Source organism: Diorhabda sublineata, chromosome 6 (genome assembly GCF_026230105.1).
Source record: "Diorhabda sublineata isolate icDioSubl1.1 chromosome 6, icDioSubl1.1, whole genome shotgun sequence".
NCBI classification, from domain to species: domain Eukaryota; kingdom Metazoa; phylum Arthropoda; class Insecta; order Coleoptera; family Chrysomelidae; genus Diorhabda; species Diorhabda sublineata.
The window spans coordinates 14,875,820-14,890,174 of record NC_079479.1 but is presented as its reverse complement, the minus strand read 5'-3'; the positions used below and the strand labels follow the sequence as shown (position 1 = coordinate 14,890,174).

At 31.4% G+C, this 14,355-nt stretch overlaps 3 protein-coding genes across 6 annotated transcripts in view; 2 read left to right on the top strand and 1 right to left on the bottom strand.

Moving 5' to 3' along the window:
- Positions 1–1,607: 1,607 nt before the first annotated feature.
- On the top strand, positions 1,608–7,503 carry LOC130445538 (transcription elongation factor SPT4). The gene is made up of 4 exons (XM_056781222.1): positions 1,608–1,858; positions 1,914–2,020; positions 6,029–6,084; positions 6,140–7,503. The coding sequence occupies exons 1-4, from the start codon at positions 1,790–1,792 to the stop codon at positions 6,256–6,258; spliced, it is 351 nt and encodes a 116-aa protein (XP_056637200.1). The 5' UTR covers positions 1,608–1,789; the 3' UTR covers positions 6,259–7,503.
- A 127-nt stretch (positions 7,504–7,630) lies between these two features.
- LOC130445537 (gastrula zinc finger protein XlCGF57.1-like) lies at positions 7,631–13,474 on the bottom strand. 2 transcript variants are annotated; one of them, XM_056781220.1, is made up of 3 exons: positions 13,278–13,448; positions 12,832–13,220; positions 7,631–10,237 (listed from the first exon to the last, which is right to left on the bottom strand). In XM_056781220.1, the coding sequence occupies exons 2-3, from the start codon at positions 13,109–13,111 to the stop codon at positions 8,502–8,504; spliced, it is 2,016 nt and encodes a 671-aa protein (XP_056637198.1). In that variant the 5' UTR covers positions 13,112–13,220; positions 13,278–13,448; the 3' UTR covers positions 7,631–8,501. The 2 variants fall into 2 exon arrangements, with proteins under 2 accessions (XP_056637198.1, XP_056637197.1); XM_056781219.1 differs by having other exon boundaries at positions 12,832–13,474.
- Positions 13,475–13,564: 90 nt separating this feature from the next.
- Positions 13,565–14,355, top strand: part of LOC130444855 (uncharacterized) — a 30,388-nt gene continuing 29,597 nt past the window's right edge. For 2 of the 3 annotated variants that reach the window (XM_056780148.1, XM_056780150.1), the window contains exon 1: positions 13,678–13,912. The gene's annotated coding sequence lies outside the window, so the exon portion shown is untranslated. Of the gene's footprint in view, positions 13,913–14,355 lie in introns of all 3 variants that reach the window. The other variant, XM_056780149.1, reaches the window with a different exon arrangement.

Below are 14,355 nucleotides of genomic sequence, written 5' to 3'. Positions count from 1 at the left end.
TTTTGGACTTTTTTGTAGTTTCTTTCTTGAAGTCACTACACAAAAATTATAAATCTTATAATGTGTATTATTGCCTATTAATTTCAACTATTAGACCTACAAATTTTATGTGGTTTTCAGGTCTTATTCCTATTGATAAAGCGAATTATGAAGATATTCAACATTTAAAAGAGTTTTGTCGACCAGAAGCTGCAGTTTACTTTTCCCAGTTGCCACACACATAGAAACAGTAACAACAAAACATTACCATGGAACTGCTGGAAACGATTTTATTACTTCAAAGACACATTTTAAACTTGTGAAATTTGTCAATTTTATCATTTTATTAATTTGATTCAATTTATTTATGTTTATAAGCAATAAATAAAGGTTTTAAACTTTATTTTGGTGCGTAATTCAAAATCCTCATTATTTAATAATCTCTCAGTTTTCAGGGGAATAACTTGATAACTCCGGGAGATATCAAGTTCTTTCTATGACAAATTTGACTTATATTGAGTTTTCGCGTAAAAAGGTAAGTTTTTATAAAATTAAATGGTTGAAAATGAGTATACACGTTTAAAATTAAGTATATAGATAGTTCAACATTTATTTTGCAAACTACAACAAAAATTTGACAAAATACGAGTCTCCAAACTTGTTTTTTGCTCTCCTGAAAAATTTACGCAAAGGCTGTTATCAAGTTCTTCCCCTGAACCCTTCATTTATTTTAAAATTATTTAGATTCGCATTTGTAATTTTGAAATGGAATCACAACCGTGGTGCTCAAAACATATTTGATGTAAAAACTTTGAAAAATGCTTTATTACTTAATGAACAAGACTATTAAAGGGCCCAAGAAGGTTATCTATGAGAAAACGTGTCATTATAAATAAGTACTCCCATAGTATTCCTATTTTTCATTTAATTAATCGAGTTTCTTGTATTTCGGACATGCAACAAATAAATGGTAGGTATATTTTAAAATAAAACCTCACCTAAAATTTGACACTTGACACAGAAGTTTCTTTCCAAGTGTTTGAACGGTCTAAAATCTGTTCGAACAAGTACGAATTTTAAAACAGCGTAGTATAATCAGAGCTAAACTATAGATGATTCTAACTTCTTTAAGCTTTGTAAAATATCAAAAGACAATTCAAAAAAGTTACTCATTTTATTTCTGTAACAAAAGCAAATACTTTTTTCGAATAATAAATGAATAAGTAAATGTAGTAAATCAATTCACATGCTTATTGCTATTAATAAAAATAGAAACAAACAAAAATTGTTGGATGCCAGCACTACGACTATTATTTAGAAGATGATTTTAAATCCCATCTTGGAATGTCAATGAACAGTAAGTAAAATTTTGTAACACCTCTTAATGTGTACGTCTAGAACGATAAAAAACTATTTTATGGTTAGGTTAACACATATTACGCACTGTACTTTTAGGTATTACCTCGCTGCTCTGAGCATGTAGTTGTGGCTCCAGCCACAAGCAAATTTTAGAACAATTAACGAAATGCTAGAAAAAATAATAAGATGACTTTTGCTTTGGTTTGGTACTAAAAAGCTTACGCGAGTCATTAAAAAACGCGCCCGATGTTTGCGTTTGTTTGACAGTTGACACAGTACACATCAATTTGCTTATTGACACTAGTCATCCAGTAATTTACATTATATCAAAGATTATAATATAAAAGTTGTGTTTCGCATAGATATCAACAATTAATTAGTTATTTGTTGTAAATAATTTGTTGAAGATTCTATCAATTCATTCAAACGTTAGGCTATATTTTTGAAAACCATGACTTTAGAAACTGTTCCCAAGAATTTAAAAGGTCTTAGAGCATGTTTAGTTTGCTCTCTGATAAAAGTAAGTTTAATTATTAAACTTTTTTCAATCATTACTTTTTTTATTCTCATTTCAGTCCGCCGATCAATTTGAAGATGAAGGATGCGATAACTGCGATGAGTTTTTGAGAATAAAACATAACACTGAGAACTTATACGATTGTACAAGTACTAATTTTGACGGGTAAGTTAATGTCATTTGGATTAAAGATTTTTATAATACAATTCTCAATTTCTGAAATAAATAAATTGTTCAATAACAACATAATTGATGCAAATTGCTTTCTATCTTGTAGCATATCTATTTTTTTATATTTTTTACACATTTAATGGCATTGGCGATTGTCAACTGGTATTTTTAAAGCAATTTACACTCTCCATTTTTTATTAATTTCCGTATTCTGAGAAGGGTTTTCATCATATCTATAGCGTAGATACTGCATAATATCTTTTCAGGAAATTGTCATATTTTGGTATTCATATTTAGATTCCTAATTCCTGTGTGTATATTTTATAAAGTAGTGGGTGAAACATACTTTTTTTTGAGTGTACCTACCTGTGTCTGTAACCTATCAGTGATGTATTTACTATTTTTCATAAAGAGCATGTGAGATGAATACATTTTTATAACCATTACAATTATCTTTGAGATACCAAGTACTCCCATTCTAATGCAGAAAATATCTAGATTTATATTATCGAGGGCTTCTTCTATTTCCAAGTAAATGGAAAAAAGTAGTTATAGGTATTTAGAGAAAACAATCTTAGATATATGTTATTCTTGTTCTTCTTTCTCTTAAGACTTTCTGGTTTCTTCTACTATTCAGTCTCTTGAGAAGTAGATATCCAGCTTTCTGTCATGTGAATCATACTATATCCTTCACTTTAAGATCTTCTCTTATAGCTTTGCTTCTTATTTGATCTCATAGACTCACTCCTGTAGAATAGTTCTAGATGTTTTCATCTTTGTTGCCCCATCATATTTATTTTCGTTATGTCAGCTCGAGTTTTCCCTGCAGTATAGGTCTTACGATTGTTTTGTATATGTGGACTTCACTTTCGGTGGAAATATACTTGTTTTCTATATGATATCCCGCAGATATCCAGAGATTCTGAGACCTTATATACTTGGGTTTGTCATACCTCTTGTTCTAAATTTCTGGAATTTAAATATATATACACACTGATGAATGGGGTTGCCGTTCACAGCTAGTTTACATCTTGTAGGTTCTTTTGCTATTGTCATTGCTTCTGTTTTTACAATACAGCTTCTTCTTCCCCGAAAAATGTCTGCTGAGAGTTTATTGTTTGTCTCCGGTCTGTTCATCCCTCTTTTGAGGATGCAGAGTGAGGTTATGATTCGAAGCAATATTTGGCCATGTTTACATGTAATAAATTAGAATTTCTGCGTCTATATGTGACAATGGATGAAACATGGATCCATCACTTCACTCTGGAATCAAAACTGTCATCATCTGAGAGGAGTGTAGCTGGTGAACTACATCCAAAGTGTCCAAAGACACTACAGTCAGCTGTGAAGGTTATGGCTTCAGTATTTTGGGCTGTGCATGGAATATTGTTCATAGAATAGCCTCATATGTCGAAGATAAAACAGGTTTTTCTCATAGTCACATTTGCTAAATTTCTTTTATGCATTAAAGTCCTAACAAAATTTGACATTTAACATGACATTTCGGGCAAATTCAAATGTCTAGCTCTAATTAACAAAATAATATTTTGTAGAATTAAAGTAAATTGTATTTTGGTATACATATCGCATTCCCAGAAAAACAGCACTAAGTCAAAAAAGCAAATTTTTCAGAATTGACAAAAAACTGTTATCTCATATATGTCCAGATTTTGATATTCACACATATATAAAAAACTTGAGAAATATTTTCAAGTTTTTTGAAAAACGCTGATATATGGATGTGAATTTTCTCAAAACTTCAATCAAATTGAAATTTTTCCATTATTTTATGAAAACTCAGTACACATGAAAGTTTGATGAAATTTGTTTCAAAATAATCAAACGGTGAGGTTTATGGAAAAAATATTAGATACCTTTTGTGTAGGGCATTAGATTTCCTACAAAAATCTGTAAAATCAATTAATGATGTTGTATGAAATTTTTTCTATTGAATTGGGACAAAAATAAAAAAACTATTTAGCAACTTATTTTTTCGTGTCACTTGTAAAAAAATAATTGATTTTTCTTATTCCCTCCTTGTGAATAGGTCGAAGGAGGCTTGCAGTTTTCTAGAGTGCCTGGAACAGTTTCTTGTACCTCCAAGATAATGAGTGGGGTGAAAATAACCGCAATTTTGACAAGAAGTTTACCTTTGACAGTATTCCTGGTTTCAATTCAGATACTCCACAGATTAGTGATGATTTCATATCACAAAACCTAAATACCAAGACATTTCTTCAATGGCTAGTTTTCACTAGACGGAAAAGATGTTGTAGATTCATATAAACTGAACTAAATATTCATACTTCATACAATTTTTTTCACATTGAAAATTTTATTCAAATCCATTATCAAGTTACCTTGTCTCATTTTATAATCAGGAAGGATTAGTTATTACCTTAAGGAAAATAATTTCATTCAAATCCATTATCAAGTTACCTTGTCTCATTTTATAATCAGGAAGGATTAGTTATTACCTTAAGGAAAATAATTTCATTCGAAAAGCTTAATTTTATTTACCTTGTACCCCAGTTGATTTAAAATACGTTAATTAAGTGAAATAATACTTTTTTGACTTAAATCACTGTCGTGGATTAACTGGAAGAAATGTGAAATACTTACATATTTTTAATTATGTCTTTTTTAGTGATTTTTTCTGAAATAATATTTTTCTGCAGTTATTTTATTGAACAATAATGACACATTAGTTTTATTTTCATGAGTAGATCTATTAAAATAAAATACGAAATTCTACCAAAATCAGAGGTAGTTATATTTTGAATACAGATTAGTACTAGCAATAGACCCATAGTACCAATTGAAACATGTGATTCACAAAATGATGAAAATTCTTCTATTAATCATAATACAAGAAAAAGAAAATGGCATTTTATTTCGATATAAAACAAATAATACAAGATAAGTTATAAATTTAAAAATGTACGATGTAGTATGGTTATACAAAACAAAAACTTTTTTGTATATAATATTAATATAAAACCGTCATATTTTCAAATTTCACAGTTTAAATAAGTAGTTCTTGTTATAACAGATTATAAGTACGACTATCTAGTATCACAATTGTATATGGTACATAACAAAAACCTTAAAACTAAACTTCTTATTTCAAGTGGTAGTTAACTACTTTCAACTTACAATAAATGTGATAATAACACTACTAGAACATAAATATTTTTTTAAAAAGAGAATATTAAACACTATGAAGTACCATAACCTCAATTTCACTAAAATTATTATCTTATACTTTTAAATTATTAACTGCATAAGCGTAGACGGATAATAAGTAGCATTTATCGCTATAAAATATAATATCTACGTCAGTACTGAACGCACTGATCATTGTTTTGGTTTACTATTTTACTTCAATAATTAAACTTATAATATTACTCTGTTGACGAAGGTATGTAAGTTTTTTTGTATTATTTCAAAATGGTTCAGTATTATTCGTCAGAGGTGAAAATTTTATTTGTGGTATATTATGGTGATACTGATTCGGGCAATAACGACGCTGCGCCGCGTTTCTTCCCGGGACGTTCGTGAAAGGTGAAAATTGAAATAATGCACTATTGTTGGTAAATATAAATTGAGCTTTAATTTTGTTGAATATTAATAATACATTTTTTTGTACTCAGACAAATATAAGCAATCTCACTGCAGTGTGTTAATACGATGCTGTCCCTGTACAACGCCTGATTTAATGGCTTTTTCAGCAATACGACGCTCCTTTCTCCTACGCGGCTTTTTATTTGTGGTATTTTATGGTCGTACTGATTCGGGTCAATAACGACGCTACACGGAGTTTCTCTCTGGATGTTCACGTGCTGTACGCGCACTGATCATTGTTTTGGTTTATTTTTCTTCGATAAATAGAATTTAATGAAAAACGCTTTTATTATGATTTATTTTATGACTTGGAACAGTTATTTAAGAAAATGAATTTATAAAGGAGGTTTATATTTATGCTTCTATTTCGTGTTTCAGAATGATTTCATTAATGAGTCCTGATGATAGTTGGGTTGCCAAATGGCAGAGAATTAGTAAGTACTGGCGACCATATTAGTACTTTTAGTTTTTATAAAATATTTATTTCAGATCGGTTTTGTCCAGGAGTGTATGCTATTTCCGTATCCGGACGCCTACCCAATAGTATTATTAGAGAAATGAAAAGTCGCGGCATTGTTTATAAAAGTAGAGACACTAGTCAGCGATAATAATAGATTTTATATATGTCGAGTATCATGTCAAAATAATCTGATTTTTATTGTTTGTAATAATGTACTATTAAAAATAATTATCTATTATACAAAAAATAAACTTTTAGCAGTTAAGGGAATGATTTAAATCAGTGGTACCCAAAATTTTTTGTCCGGGGACCCACCTTCATTATGGAATATTAATCACGACTCACTATTAATATTTTTAATCATTATCGTGAAATTTCTCTTTTGGGGAATAGGTACAACTGTAAAAAGAAATGAGTCCGAAAAAAACACTTTTAATTCAAAATTAAATAAATAAATAATAAAAAAATGAAAAAAGACACAGATCACTTTCCACACAAATCGTATTTCAATATTTATTTTTTAAATATACCAAAGAGACAAATATGCAGTTGAAAACCCCATCAGCTCTTCTAGGCTATACCTACTGAAATAAATGTCCAGGACACTTTACCAGATTTAGATAAAGCCTCTTCAGGTGATGATTAGTGGGAAAGGAGTTGAGTGTCGATTTTTTTGTGCATTCTGATTTGTGTTTGTTTATAATTAGTGTAAAATGCGTTGAGTGTTGATTTTTTTGTCCATTCTGATTTATGTTGGTTTGTGATTAGTGTAAAATGCGTTTAGTGTTGATTTTTTTGTGCATTCTGAGTTGTGTTTGTTTGTGATTAGTGTAAAATGCGTTGAGTGTTGATTTTTTTGTACATTCTGATTTTTTTGTTTGTGATTAGTGTGAAATGAGTTAAGGGTTGATTTTTTTGTACATTCTGATTTATGTTTGTTTGTGATTAGTGTAAAATGCGTTGAGGGTTGATTTTTTTGTTTGTGATTAGTGTAAAATGCGTTTAGTTTTGATTTTTTTGTGCATTCTGAGTTGTGTTTGTTTGTGATTAGTGTAAAATGAGTTAAGGGTTGATTGTTTTGTACATTCTGAGTTGTGTTTGTTTATGATTAATGTAAAATGCTTTAAGGGGTGATTTTTTAATACATTCTGATTTATGTTTGTTTGTGATTAGTGTAAAATGCGTTGAGTGTTGATTTTTTTTGTACATTCTGATTTATGTTTGTGATTGATTAATGTAAAATGCGTTAAGTGTTGATTTGTTTATGCATTGTAAGTTATGGTGGTTTTTTTATCAAACCAACATGTTTATCTTTTGGTTTAGTACTATGTTTTATGCTTTACAACTAAATAAATGTATTGTTCAACAAATATTGGTTTTACAAAGCTCAGCTGAAAATAGGACCTTTTTAAAAATCAATATATCAGATTCCCGTTAATCCAGCAGATATCAAACTGGGCTGGTACAGGATTAGTGAAAACGCCCTATTACTGAAAAATTCTAATATAAATTCACAAAAATTACAAAAGAAGTCGAGTTTTATTCTTTAGTTTTAGGTAACAAGAGCATTTACAGACAAAAAGAATTTAATTGTCTCTATTAAAAAACTTAATTTTAAAAATAATCGTTTAAGGCTTTGCCTATTGTAAACAGAAACATCAGGATTTACAGTTTTGGTGAGTTATTCCATTGGAGTATAGAAATTATCAATTTTCTTGAAACGACACTTTCGACACATTCTCTTGAAATCTCTTTAAAACAAGAATGTCGTTTGCGGAAACATTTTCTTCTGCCCACTTTATGGAAGTAAAGGTAAAGGCACCCAGTACAGCATTATGACTAACTAAATGAACAGCAGACCCTTCATCTCAATCATAACCACTTCTTATTTCCTACTAAACACATCTTCAATTATTTCGCTATCTGTCATAAACTGGCCTTTTTCTTCTTCTTCGCTGGTTAGCTACAGGCTCACAACATTTATAGTTTAACAGTTTTTCGGTAATCGTTTCTCTCAGCTCTATCAGTTCACTTTCTCTTCTACATCTTTAGCCTCATTTTTTTTCTATCTTTTCTTTTTGTATTGCTCTAACAGTGTCACATCCGGCCACAAATTGCTCCATGAACGAACAAGAACTTTTTCGGGTAAATTTTCGCAAGTGGAAAAATCACATCTTTCAAGTTCGTTTCTTTTAATGAATTTAGGACACTATCTTGTAAAAGAGGAGTTACGTTAGGGGGCATACAAATTTTTACGTGGTAATATACTGGGTATGTCAATTTTCCGAGACAATCAACTAATTTGACCTAGGATGACTGGACTATAAAGTGATAGAAGGATGAAAATTGTTTTTTTTGCCGATTTCGCATTTAACTGACATCAAATTTTGTTTAACGGCAGTGGCTTTTCATATGAACATTCAAACTAGATTTCTGAGAAAACTTCTTGTGACATAATTCGCAATGGAATGGCTTTTCTCCTGTATGAGTTCTCATGTGATCTCTCAAATGAGCTTTTTTAGAGAATTGTTTGTAACAAGTATTGCACTGAAACGGTCGTTCGCCAGTATGGACGGTCATGTGACGATTCAAGTTTTCGATGTTGCTGAATTTTTCTTGACATACGCGACATTTGAATCTATCCTCTTTGGAGTGATTTTGTAAATGAACAGTTAAATTAGATTTCTGGGAGAATTTTCTAGGACAAAGAATACATTGATACGGCCTTTCGCCGGAATGACTTCTCATGTGTAATGTTATGCCGGCTTTTAAAGCGAAACGTTTCGGACAAAACTCGCATTTGAACGGTTTTTCCCCGGTATGACTCACCAAATGTTGTTTTAAATGAGAAGATATGCTGAAATTCTTCGAGCAAATTTCGCATTTAAAAGGCTTCTCGCCGGAATGAAAAATCATATGGCGTTTTAGAACCGACATACGAGCAAATCGTTTCGGGCATATTTCACAACCAAATGGTTTATCTTGAGTGTGGTTGCTCATATGTAATTTCAAACTCGATCTTTGAGTGAACCCCTTTTGGCATATTTCACATTTGAACGGTCTTTCAGTCTTATGTATGTTCGCGTGGTTACGTAAACTTGATTGTTGGGTAAACGACTTGGAGCAAATTGAACATACGAATGGTTTTTCGCCCGAATGTATTCGAAAGTGTTCGTTGAAATGTGATTTGGTGGAAAATTGTTTGAAGCAGATTTCGCATTTGAACGGTTTGTCCGTGCAGTGCGTCTTCATATGACGATCCAACAGCGTTGACTGGCTATATCTTTTTAAACATATGGTACATTCGAATGGTCGTTCATCGGAATGAATGCCCGTGTGAAGAATCATGTTCTTCTTTTGAGAAAATCTCTTTAGGCAAATTTCGCATTCGTAAGGTTTTTCTCCCGAATGGCTCCTTAAATGTATGACTAAAGAATACTTTTGGCCAAAACCTTTGAAACAAATTTCACATTTGAACGGTTTTTCTCCAGTGTGTACTTTTGTATGCTTCCGTAGGTGAAATATTGTGATAAATTCTTTCGAACAAATTGAACAAACGAAAGGTTTTTCACCCGTATGGATTCTCATATGAATTGTAAGCTGGGATTTACTAACACATTCCACTGAACATAAATTGCATTTGAACGGTTTATCTCCTGTATGAATTTTGATGTGATATCTTAAATGAGATTTTGTTATGAATAGTTTTGGACAGAGTTCACATAAAAATGGTTTTTCACCGGTATGTATCCTCATGTGTTGCTTCAAGTATGCTCTTCTAATGAACTGCTTGTAGCAAATGTAACACTGCCATTTGCCGTTTATTTTTTTTAATTCGTTGCTATTAAATTTGCCATCACTGTGATCGTCTTCCTTTGGGTCGGGATAATCTAAAAAGTGTTTGTATTGTAAGGTGGCCCATACGTTATCTTGATGATCGTTGGCTATAAATTTATTTGAATAATTGATTTGTTTAGTGCGATATTTCTGTTTCGTTGTGTGTTTCTTGAAGTGATCCAGATATTCGTAACTTGTAATTGAAAACTTCCCGCACAAATAACAAATATTGCAACGTGATCCAAAATGTGACCTAATATGTTTTTTACTTGAAGATAAAGGTACCCGACCTGAAATACAAAGGAATTATTAATTTGGATAGATTATCTATACCCAAGGGTCTCCAAACAATAATAGGCCCGTAAATGGAGCAATTTTTCTCCCAAAAGTTCAACTTAAATTGCTCCTACGATTTTTTTTTTGCTTTGAGGTCGTCATAATGTGCTGAATCATTACCAACAATCTCATCACCCTCTTAGGGGGTGCTAGCCCCCTCTAAAATGAGAAAAACGTATTTTTGGGGGGTATTCTCTAAAAAATTTCCAATTTGTCAGTTTTGGGCTATAAATATGAAAAAGAACTTGAAAATAGAAAAAAATTCCTTGCAACGATGTCAACCCCTTGGTTTGACACATCCTCCCTCCCCAAATCGATAAAATGTCTTTCTTTGGAATGTTTTCTAGAGATATCTGAGATTTTCGCTCTTGCGTAATGAATATAATCAAAATTGTTGAATGTTATCCCAGAAACGTGTTTGAAGGGGATATGTGGAATCACTGCTTTCGGATAATATAAATACCAATGAAAAATCGAGAAATGTCGTTATTGAGTTTTGAAAGCCCAGTTAAGTGAATCGTTTTCATTAATAAATTCAGATAAACTTGTATAAATCAAACGTAGAGACCGGATAAGTGTTTTTTCCATGAATATTGAGGAAGGGTACAAAGAAATGAATTCTTGAGAAATCACCATCAAGAAATGGGTAGAACAATATATTTAATCATCGAACTCATAGTCACTATCTGCGTCTTCGTTTTCACAGTCTGGGACTATCACGGCAAATTTTTGCGTACATTTATTACAAATGCTGGTACATTTGAGACCTTTTTTTGTATATGCAGGTATCTCTAAATACATCCGGTTGTGCAGTTACAGAAAATCATCTTCAAAATCGAATTTGGAGCAGCTTGAACTGTAATTTCAATAGGTTCCAAAGTGACACTCTTTTTCCAACTCCAATGTTGACTGAGCGTCGTGTTTACATCGTGCTACTGCTGACAATGTTGCAGATCGCCCACTACGCAACCGGTCGGCGCACACACAAACACGACAACATACAGCGGCCCGCCAGCTGCCGCTCGGACTAGTTCCCCGGCCGACAATGTACAGGTATAAGAATTTGAATGCGTTCTTCCCAGGTACATTGCTGAATAGTTCTTTTGGGTTCTTGAATGCCGTTATTCCTCCAAGGACTGATTTTATTTTCCCCCGGATAAGATGCAATGCGAGTAAACGTCGACAGAGTTATGTTTTCATCTACTACAAGATTGACTGAATTTTATTTAAAATCCCTGCAACTAAGCCCATTTTTATAAAGCCTCTCAAAAAGAGTAGATACTCCCCTCCAGATTCAACTTTGATTTATGTTAATACGTGCGCTTATTCCTGAGATATCAACATTTGAAGTTATCAACTCTGTCAAGAATTTATAACCCAAAAAAAGCGAACTTTCGAAAATTATCGTATTTGAAACCAGCATTACTAGTACCGACTGAATACTATGGTATTTAACAATTAAGTACTCCTCAACTCTTAATTTTACTCTTACAAAGATAGAAACAAGATTTCAGTGATCTCGAGCATTATTTCACGCAATTAGAAATAGAAATAGTAGTGTAATGAGAGCCTAAGCTGCAACTTTGCGTATGAGAGATAATAATATGTCAATAGAAAGCCGAAATATTCATCTTCAAAATGACGTAAGATTCGTCAAAATCGGACATTTCTATCGGGAATTATGGATTTTTATTCCCCGCGCTGGTTGAAAAAATGCAGATCGCGAAAACGCTTACCTTCAATAACTTTTTTCAGGAATACGGTGCAATTTGGAGAAATTGTTGTAAGGACCGTTTTTTTATAAAATTTTGTGCCCTTTTTTCTGAATCTACAGTTTTTTTTAATAATACAATGATTTTCAGAGATATTCTGAAATTACCTCAAAAAACAAATTTGAAGCGTATTTGGGGGGGGGGGGATGGATTGCACTCCACTTAGGGGGTGATAAGATTCTTCATAAGTGATGTGCACGTGCACGTTACGGCCTACAATTTAAAAAAAAATAACGCAGGAACAATTTAAATTGAAGTTCCTAGCCCTTTTTTCTGGCCATAAGGTTAAGGACTAAATTCGATCCGCCACCATCAACATTACGGGCTACGGCAGATAATGGCTTAGGTTTAAATAACACAAAAAAATATAAAAGTATAACTTAAGAAAAATCCTTTTAGTGTTTATACGAGAAATAAAAAATTAAAATCTAATATAAAAGTTCACCTATGTCTAGCCATTCATTTTATATAAATCGACAGCTATTAATTAGAGAAACAAAATGCGCTCGGTAAGCGTCGATTTATTTGGGCGAAAGTATAAGAAAAAAAAATAATTATTTAAATAAAAAGCAAAAAAAGACAGAACATAATTATTATCATTCATCTAATCTGTCATCGTCACAATTATGATGTTTTTCATCCTCTGATTCTTCACTTTATTCTCCATTTAATTGGCCACAAAAAATTTCTACAACTTTTAGTGGTGCCGCCGGGCCGTTATGCCACAATGGTTCGGTTCGGTCTATGAACAAAGAAATAAATAAAAAATTACTTACTTTTTCCACAAATAGGGCATTTATATTTTTGTTTCTTATTTTTAGTCTTGATACTTTTCAATGTAAACGGACATCTACTAGTTGATTTATAACTGGAAGGACCAGGTTGAGTATTCATATTCCATTCTAAATTTTCTGAATAAATAACATTTTCATCAATTATATCTGGTACATCTAGAGGTTCAAGTTTCACTTTAAATACTTCTGGATCGAGAATATTTGTCACTCCCGTTGTTTCCTCTTTCTTCATATCTGGTTCAATTTCCACCTTTACCATCATGGAAGGAGTATTTACAAAATTTGTACAATTTTGTTTAAAATCTTCATTACCAAAGGTTGCTTGTGCTTCAACATTTGGCGTTTCTATATCTAATTCATCTTTTAGTTCTCTTTTTGGAAAACAAATAAAGTTTGAGGAATCCATTTAATTTTTTTGTTCAACTTACGTATTCTGCCTTTAATTTTCTGCAAGGAATTTGATAATATTTTGATGGACTTCGTTATTGGACAAATATTATTACAACTATGAACATGTAGTCAATAATGTCATAATCCCCAATACCCAACACATCAACTGTAAATATATGTGATAAAGGTTACCTGACATCACAGAACATACCCTAAGATATCCTTGGTATGTTCTGTTGCCATAGACAAACTATAAATTTACTTTCTACAAATGTGTCAATGAGTCACGGAACTACAAAATGGGTTCGTTCCACTTAATACCCATAAGAAAGAGAGAGGTTCTTTGTGATTTGCATGGGAATATTATTTCTGAATATTTATTCTAATGAAAAAAATGAGCTGTTTATTCAAAACTATCAAAACCAGACATTTTACTGCGGTAAAAATAGTCAATTCAGAAATGACACATGTGTTTATTAAATCAACATTAATACGTTTTTGTTTTTGAAACCTAACCTGTACTTTTAATCAGTCAAACTAAATGTATTCTTATATTTTTTTACTTCTAACCAAACTTGACCTCTGAAAATTAATGTGCTCAGTATCAGAAAAAGAATGTAATGTACTCATAAATGTGTTATAGAAATAATTGTGAAAGTGTTAAAAAAAAGAGGTAAACTATGCTTTTATGTAATATAGTCAATAATAATCTAAGATCTTGACAATAATGAATTAATATGTATAATTTGTTTGAATTATTTTTGTTTAAAATTTGATAATGCAACTAGTAACGAAATGGTTATTTATTCATACTATTCCACAAAAAATCTTGTTAATAGTAAAGTCATTAGTTTTAAGTACATTTATTGATTGATATTCATGACAATGAATAACATATTCAATAGATTATATATATTATAATTCTTTCAACATTTCTTAACAAATATATGATTTTCTTTAACTTTAGAGTGAATCTTGATTACCAGCTTTTTTAGTTGTTTGTTTTATTGTGTAGTGGTACAGTAGAGACAGTTTTTTTACAGGCAAACAGTTTTAGTTTTTTTGCTGGTTGACATCATATTTTTTTATTTTATAAGTCCTGTAGATTATTTTTGG

Coding starts and splice junctions, on each gene's coding strand:
- LOC130445538 (XM_056781222.1), top strand. CDS start 1,790: ATGACTTTAGAAACTGTTCCCAAGAATTTAAAAGGTCTTAGAGCATGT. Junction 1,859..1,913: donor TAGTTTGCTCTCTGATAAAA/GTAAGTTTAATT, acceptor TTCTCATTTCAG/TCCGCCGATCAATTTGAAGA. Junction 6,085..6,139: donor TGCCAAATGGCAGAGAATTA/GTAAGTACTGGC, acceptor TATTTATTTCAG/ATCGGTTTTGTCCAGGAGTG.
- LOC130445537 (XM_056781219.1), bottom strand. CDS start 13,255: ATGGATTCCTCAAACTTTATTTGTTTTCCAAAAAGAGAACTAAAAGAT. Junction 10,238..12,831: donor ATGCCCTATTTGTGGAAAAA/GTAAGTAATTTT, acceptor TTTGTATTTCAG/GTCGGGTACCTTTATCTTCA.